Below are 8,175 nucleotides of genomic sequence, written 5' to 3'. Positions count from 1 at the left end.
ACCATTCAACACGGCGGCCGCGGCAGGCGAAACTGAGCCGTACGGTGAGCGGCGGCAGCTCTCTCCATGGGCGCGACCCTGGCCGGGAGAGCTCAGGCACAGTTCAGCGGGTGGGGGCGGCGGCGCCGGCGGGCCGGTGCGCCGCAGCCTCCGACAGCTGGGGTCGTCGCGGCCTTCTCGTCCCAACTCTGAGCGTACAACTGCAGCGCACGCAGTACTACATTCTTCAGAAAGGTGGGTCCGGTCGGATCTACCGACCGCCTGCATGAAGTGTTTTAATCGTTACGGTGTCGTTACGTTTTCCATTACATCGGTAAGGTAAAAAAAGCCTACATTCACCAACAAGCAAGCACGATTGCAGCAGTGCCACGGGTACTTAAATCGACTAAGAAACTTGACCTACTTGCGCCGTCCAATTTCCGGTAGGTACCTTCCCGGGCATCAATTTGACACCTTCGCACAAAATTTTTAGGTGACCTAAGGTGACCGTAGGCAGTATTTTGATACACGAGATATTCACAATCGCAAATATATTTTACATGACAGGTGCGAATATGTGGGTCAGGCACTAGGCAGCCTGCGGGGCCAGTTTAGGTTATGTTCTGATGAAGGTCAGGTCAGGTCAAGCCGGTCAGGTCAAATTGGGCCAAATTTCAAACTTGATATTTTTGCATAAAATGGGTACCTATTGATTTGAGGCAGCTCGTCACGGGGAGTCTAGGTAATGGTGGTCTTTGTTTCGTGCTATGTGGTCTAGAATTGCTAAAAATTGAGTTCAAAAATTTGATGTAATCAATTTTGAAGTTTTTTTCACTATAACTTGGCCAAAAAAGGAGGCATCGATCTAAAATTTAGTATGTAGAACATAGACAGAACAGCACAGGGACTTTCACATATATTCCACTTTTTATGAAATTCCAAGTTTTTAGGATTCTTTTGTGTTTGAATTTCTTTAAAATCAAATCAATAATGATATCGTTTTTAATTTTTAGGGGTAAAAATTTCAAAATTTTGAAAATCCAAGATACCAGTTTTATAGCAAAGTATTTTTTCTACACGACCACCAGAAGAACTTTGAAATTACTTGTTAACTGTAGCTTTTGTGAGCATTTCAAGATTTCATGTTTTTTGCTCATTTCTGCTCGAACATGATCTCAGTTTGACCTCAGTAACTTCTTACGTGTAAACTACATTCAAAATGTATTTTTTTGTCTGGCAAATCCATCATAAGATACAGAACCAAAGTCCAAAGCATAGCCACGGACCCACGACTGATACCAATACCGCAATACTTCTGCGGTGGATTGTAAGTTGTTCTTACTGTTATCATCAGTAGTATCAGTAGTATTGATATGTTTGGATCCAGTATGCTAATAGTACCGGAATAACAAAATATTACTTTCACAGCGCGCTGAATCCGCGGAAGGAAAAAAAGCAAGTTTGTTAAAAAAGACATAGAATTCAACATTACCAAAAACAAGCAAGACCATTGAGATCATCGGTAAATATGAGATAGATGAGATGAGATAGAGATAGATCGGTAAAATTACCATGACGTCTGATAAACAAAATAAGTTTCAGCGAGATAAATTTACAATATAAAAAGACTTTTTAATTAGATTCACTAAAATATGTCAATTGGCATGCTTTTTATTTTAAATAATCTGGAAATATAATTTTATTTTTGAGGTTTATATTTTTCCTGCTCATAAACGTCATCAAAAGTAGATAAGTATTAAAGGCACCAATCTGTTTTTATCTTTATCCTTAAAGAGCTTCGCTTTTTGCGGCAGTTGTGACGCGCACGTTTATTGTTGGGATCCCTCATTTTTGCACAGGGAATGTTCCTGAATATTTATGTTATTGTTGTTTAATTGCTTATAATTGTTCATACTGGGCATATTCCTGCATTGAGTAGAACGATACGGACTACTAGAGAAAGTTTTTAGTGGCATTATTTGGCTCTCATTTTATTTGACTCGTCAGTTGCAGTCGTCAGTCGTCTGTCTGCTCTGTTGTCAACTCAAAGTCATCGCTTTGGCCTTTGCCTTGGATTTTAAGGCAAGTTTACAGGTTACAGGACTCTGTTTCATGGTACAACACAACAGCTACTGCTGCAGTTACGGCTCTAACCATTCCTGATTTAGTGGGTTATGTAAGAAATGTTAAACTTAATGAAATGCTGTCATTGATGACCTCTGCCGATGATCTGACCTTTAACCGAAACAAAAATAAACTAGTCTATATTGTTTATGGTATTTGATGCTGCTGAGCACCACTTACCCCATGTCACCATGCTGATGCAGCTAAGGAGCCGAGGTAGACAGACACTGAGGAGTGAGGAGGGGTTCAAACATGCTAGGGTCACCTGACCTGACTCCTGACTGTACAGTGTTCGATTTTTTTCAGACTTTTTGGTGGCAAATCACACCTAATGGGGAAAATGCTTTCATCCCTAAAATATGAATGACCGAGTACCGACTTTACTTCATCTCTGAAAAATCTTTTGTGTACCTATTCCCAACAGCCAGTTTACATGCCACTTGACAGTTCATGCACCATGATGCACCCTCATCCTTTTGTTTCACACCATGTGAAGATCCTGACATTAAATCCTGGTTTATCAGTTGGCATAAAAATTGGCATTACACCATTTTGCAAAAAAGTACTCCAGTTATTTACTTCCCTTTTTCTCATCCTAGGATTTTTGTTTCTTCATCGGCACACCCAACCAAAATCCAATTTTAGAACACTGTGACTGTATTTCCCCGGCTCTGCTTGGGTGCCGCAGAGAACCGGCCCAGGGCAGGTGGATGTAGCATTTGAAGGGGCAGTGATCACAATAAAGAACTCAGAACAATGCCAGTGTCTGAGTATAGGTATCTAATTTCTATCAGTGTGCCAAAATGCATTGAGGATTGAAATGCAAAATGCATTGTCTTGCCAGCTGAGTTTTATGAACTACCACTGTTTCTAATGGCCTTCATGCACTGGTATTGGCACTGAATTTTAGAACCATTTGCCTTGTTGCTGGAGAGGTATAATATCAGTGACAATTTGAAGTAATATGGATCATTGAAAAAAGGAAGAAATTGACAAAATCATCTGTCATTTGCACTGTGTATTTGCTTTTCTTAAGAAAAACGCAGAGGCTCCCTTTTCGGTCAAAGAGCTAGTTTTCAAAAGTGCCCTCAGCAGCTCAGTGCTATACGGCTGCGAAAGCTGGCTGTGCAACGACATAAAACCAGTTATTTCACCGATATTGTCAGCGCTAAAGCAGCTATTGTCGGTTCGCAACCAGACATGTACGGACTTAGTTCTGGCGGAAATAGAATATCCAGACACTACCGCTATTGTCAAGGAAGTCCAAAGGAATTTCATCGATAAGTTGACCTCCCGTGAAAACTTTAATACCAGCTCAGCGTTCTTTGCACTAAATTTAGCGAGACAAGCAGGCGCAGGGGCCGGGAAGTATATTGATGCTGTAATGCGATATGAATCTGGGTCTTTTCGAGCCGCCAGTCTGGCGAGTACTCAGACCAGGATTTGTGGATCGACATCTTCGAGAAGAGTCACATACTGTCAGTTTAATCCCCACCTCAAGAGACACCCAATGTATGATAAAAATGTTCCCGAGTATGTGCGTACCGCATTTACTCGAATTCGTTTAGGCTCCCATAGGCTTAGAATTGAAACGGGAAGGTGGGCACGCTTGCCAGCAGATGAGAGGCTTTGTATGTGTGGCGCGGTTCAGACAGAGCGGCATGTGTTGTTGTTTTGCCCAGAAACAGAGCCTCTTAGGGACAGTTTCCCTAACCTGAATTTTAGGGATTTAGAAGCGCTTATGGAGGGAAACATTTTAGATTTAGCAAGGTTTTGTCACATGGTTTTAGATCGGTTCGAGTGTTTTGATCGATGACGTTTTGTTTATTGTGTTATGTTCTAAGCAACCTTTTAGTACGTATAGAAGTCTATGACATGTGTTTTTGGTGGACACGCCTGTCATCTGAGTTTTATCCATATTCATTGTATGTATAATGTTTTTATCAAGTGTCAATAAACTAACTAACTAACTAACTATGCAAAAGTTGTATCAACTCATATGACATCCAAGATCAGTTAGAAATAATGACTTGAAAGCTCAGATTTGTTTTGGACTGAAGATAGGTGTCAAAGAATACCCAGTTGGACACCTTTTGATATGGTATCTGGCTGTAGGGGATCCACGAAGGTGATCTCAGATGCTGTGTGTGGGGGAGGGCTGGCATACCCCAAAAATGTTTCTCCAAATTCCAAAAAAATCCTGTATTTGGATTCCTTACTCACTGCTTTGCAGTCTATAACACACTTTTCCTAGTAAAACCTGTTTATTCTAGGAAAAAGGCACAATTTCATTGATTTCAGGCTCTGCAAAGGGAGCATTTTTTCCCAAATGCCACCCCCGCCCTTCACACTTGAATCTGCCACTGCATCTTACTAACATGTCATGGGAGTCATCAGTCAGCACTCTCTCATCATTCTACCCAAGCAAATATATTCTGCCTTGGGATTTCCAATCATTCATTTTCTATGGTAATTGGTGGTGTCACTTGGCCCTCCTTCGCCCAGGCTTCCACCAGCTCGGGTCCGTCGGGATCCGGGGTCCGCGGCCGGCCTGGAATGTGTTTTTCTCCTCAGTCTGCCTGTTTGTCCGAGTAGACGGCACCGCCGGTGACACGGCAGGGTGGTGCTGGCCCGTGATGCTCGTACGCTCTCACGTCGGCATTTCTAGCGGTTTTGACGTTAAAGCGTTTCCCGGTCCAATGTTCAGAAAATAACTTTGTTGTTACGGGTGACTCAGAGTACAGATAACAGATAGTTTGTCTCAATAGTACCCGACAGATGCATCTTAATTCTTGTTAGAAGTGTATTTTGCGATCGTAACAACGGATTAAGTACGCATGCTCGCACTTTTTTATAATGGTGACAGCTACCAGCTGTCAGCATCATCTATCCCGATTCTCATTTGGTAATTTGTGGTTCAGAAATCTGTTCGGTTTCATTAGCTTTTGAAATACTTACGCCAGCGTTCAATTATTTTTGCCAGAGGGCACTGATCTTTTCTTTTAATTTCATCCTTTTTTCACATGAAATTACGGAAAACTTCTATCACCTACAGACCCCTTTGTATTGAACGAACACAAAATATTTGTATCATATTTTAACTCGGATAAAACCATCGCCAGCGGTGCGATAAGAGGAGGTCCGCCGAGCCGCCGGCCAAGCGAACTCTGTGGCCGCTGCACCGCGCCTCACTCCGGACCCGTTTCAGCGGTGCGTCCAGTCAGACTACAGCAGCAGCGAGCGGCGGTGACGGGCGGTGATGGCTGTACTGAAGCTGCACCGGCGCCGGCTGGGCCAGCTGCTGCTGGTGGTCGGGCTGCTGCTCAGCGGCCTGCTGTTGTGGAACGCCCAGAGCGGCCCCGGCTCCCTCAACGACCAGCTGGAGTCAGCGCGGTGGCGTGACGCCGACCTGGCGTCCCCGGCGGCGGCAGCTGACGAGGAGGGGGACCGCGCGCCCGTGCCGCGGCTGGTCACCGCGCCGGCGCACTGTGCTGAGTGGATCCAGGTCGGACTCATCTTCACCAAGGCCGACCAGCACCCCAAGATGAAGCCCAACCTGCTGCACACGCTGAAAAGCCTCTCGGCGCGCACCAAGGAGTGTGTCAACTTCAACATGTTCACCGACGAGCGCAGCCAGGCGGTCATTGACGCTGTGTTCGCGAAGGCCCAACTGCCGAATCGATTCAAGGTAAGCCACGGCGCAGCCTGCTTGCCTGCTTTGTACCACTATTTATGTTTTACTTATTTATTTTTGTTGCTTTCGCCTTTTATGGATAACAGAAATAATAGTTTATTTGCTGTTGACATTGAGTTTAACGCCGCGCTAGTCGTTATGTTGGTTTTTTTTCCTGTGTTCCTATTTTGCGTGTTGTCTTTCATCCCCGGACGTGTAGCTTACCGTGGCGTATACGGTTTTTGTATTCTGAAGATCACTGACCCTCCGCTTTCCTCTCCCTTCAGGTGACCAGTCATGCGATCGCACCGATGGCCGAACAGATGAAGTCGCTGATCGAGATTCTGCAGGTGCACTTCGCTCCGCGCAAAGGCACCTACTACAACGACGTCCTTTTCTTCCTCACGACTACCATGCACCGCTCGCTGCCGGGCCTGGACCGGCTCATCATGCTCGACATTGACGTGAGTGTGCGTGACGATCTGGCGCAGCTAGCGCGCCACTTTGAGCACTTCTCGTCCGAGCACGTGATGGGTCTCAGCTGGGAGCTGTCGCCCGTGTACCGCCACGTGCTGACCGCCTACCGAGAGCGCACGGGTAACGTGACGGCCGGCGGCGCGCCGCCCGCCGGATTCCCGGGACTCAACAGCGGCGTGGTGCTGCTGGACCTGGCGCGCATGCGCCGCTCGGAGCGCTACAACGCGCTGCTGACTCCGGACGAGATCTCGCGGCGCGTGTCGCGCTATGACGGCTTCAAGGGCCACCTGGGCGACCAGGATCTGTACACCCTGCTGGCGCTGGACGATCCGCAGCTGTTCTATGTGCTGCCGTGCGGCTGGAACCGACAGCTCTGCACGTTCTGGCGTAAGGTGCACCCCGATGTGTTCGATGAGTACTTCCGCTGTGACGGTCCCATCAGCATTTACCACGGTAATTGCCAAACAGAGATTCCCAAATAGGAGGAGTCACCGGTGGCACGGCGAGGGACTGAGCTGAATGGTGGTGTGCACAATTCATGGAACGGGTAAGGACTAGAGTTTCGGACGCACTTTGGTGAACTCATGCAGTGGATGATTCAGTGCACTGTGTGTGTGCGCATGAGTTTGTTGTATCATAACGTTTGTATCATCAGGGCTTAAGCGTGATCTCATTCGAACGTCTGGTCAGTATGCTGTGCCTACCTCTTATAGTTCCTTTAGCAGTCGTTTGGTTCTGCCGTAAACGTAGTGTGGTGCAGTTCGTTTTCGACAATGCCAAGTAGCCTTCTTCCGTGCGTATTACGTAATTCTTTTGCGTTTATTTGTGCACACTTCTCTCAGTTTGTCAAAGCTGGCCAGCTTGTAGAACCAGGACATCTTTGAAGTGAGTGCTTATAATTTCTTTATGCGGTCATTATGTGAAATTAAATTTTAAATATTTCAGGGAATTTTTAAGATTTAAGCTCTATTTTTGTGGTTTTGTGTTGATCTTTAAGGTTCAACTTAGACTTGTGCGTCATTTCATATGCCTTGTGTTATATGTAGTAACGACTCATGAATTTTGCCCAGTGAACTGCGTGTTCCTATCATGTATTGGGATAGCCTCGCGTTACTTCGGTTGTCTTTCTTTTGTAGGCTTATATAGCTGTGTGTACATTGATTCATTCTTTGTCGGTTGTGCCTCGGCTTGTGTTTGTCTTTCTAGGTAATACATATTTTTACATCTCACTGTGCGTTTTTTAGGCTTCTGTATAGGGCATGGATAAATGAACTGCTTATGTAAATCTACGGCACCTACTCACTCAAATCTACACACTCAGGACAGACTTAGCTCTTAGCCTCTCACATCATCTACTCTGATCGGCGTTGTCTCATTGAATGTTCATTGGTACCCCAACCCAACAAGTGCCTAAAAGCTCCATCTGCACGAGCTATCTTTGACCGAATGGCGGATGTCCGCTGGTCGGGGGGCCGGCATGGCGCGGACCCGTCCCCTTTGTAGTAGGCGAGGGGCGATTGCGAGTTGCGACACAGCAGCTATGGCGGACGCTGCCATTTGCACACACGTGTCCGATGCTGGCATTTCATCCGGCTTTTCCGCTGATAAGCTCGGTTGGTATCTGCTCACAAATGTTCGTCGCTCATAGACTCGCCGGCGAGCTCGGCTGCCGCCCTTTGCACACAAGCACTCGCCACCAGTACACGCTCATTCAGGAGCTCCTGAGACACGCAGGTGAGTGGCAATATAGGGACTTGAGGTTTGCAAATGACTGACGAGTGATTCGGACACTAGCTGATTTCTGTCTAGTGTTTGCTTGTTTATTTAAAGCCGAAACAAAGCAAAACACCAAGAAACATTGCAAAGTGCAAACCATCAGATATTGGAATGAGCTTGTCCTTTCTCAATGATTAGGGATCATG

The 8,175-nt window shown here is 46.0% G+C and overlaps 1 protein-coding gene across 5 annotated transcripts; it reads left to right on the top strand.

Moving 5' to 3' along the window:
• Nucleotides 1–129: 129 nt before the first annotated feature.
• Nucleotides 130–7,482, top strand: LOC122377220 (xyloside xylosyltransferase 1-like). Of its 5 annotated transcripts, none has more exons than XM_043357178.1 (3): nt 130–234; nt 5,312–5,791; nt 6,064–7,482. In XM_043357178.1, exons 2-3 carry the CDS (start codon nt 5,363–5,365, stop codon nt 6,733–6,735), a joined length of 1,101 nt encoding a protein of 366 aa, XP_043213113.1. In that variant the 5' UTR covers nt 130–234; nt 5,312–5,362; the 3' UTR covers nt 6,736–7,482. The 5 variants fall into 5 exon arrangements, with proteins under 5 accessions (XP_043213113.1, XP_043213112.1, XP_043213114.1 ...); XM_043357177.1 differs by lacking the exon at nt 130–234 and adding an exon at nt 1,783–2,061; XM_043357179.1 differs by lacking the exon at nt 130–234 and adding an exon at nt 1,802–1,813.
• The last annotated feature ends 693 nt before the right edge of the window (nt 7,483–8,175 follow it).

The sequence above is a fragment of the Amphibalanus amphitrite genome, unplaced genomic scaffold (assembly GCF_019059575.1).
Source record: "Amphibalanus amphitrite isolate SeventyFive unplaced genomic scaffold, NRLGWU_Aamphi_draft 002637F_arrow, whole genome shotgun sequence".
Lineage (NCBI taxonomy): Eukaryota > Metazoa > Arthropoda > Thecostraca > Balanomorpha > Balanidae > Amphibalanus > Amphibalanus amphitrite.
This window is presented reverse-complemented; position numbering and strand designations above follow the sequence as displayed.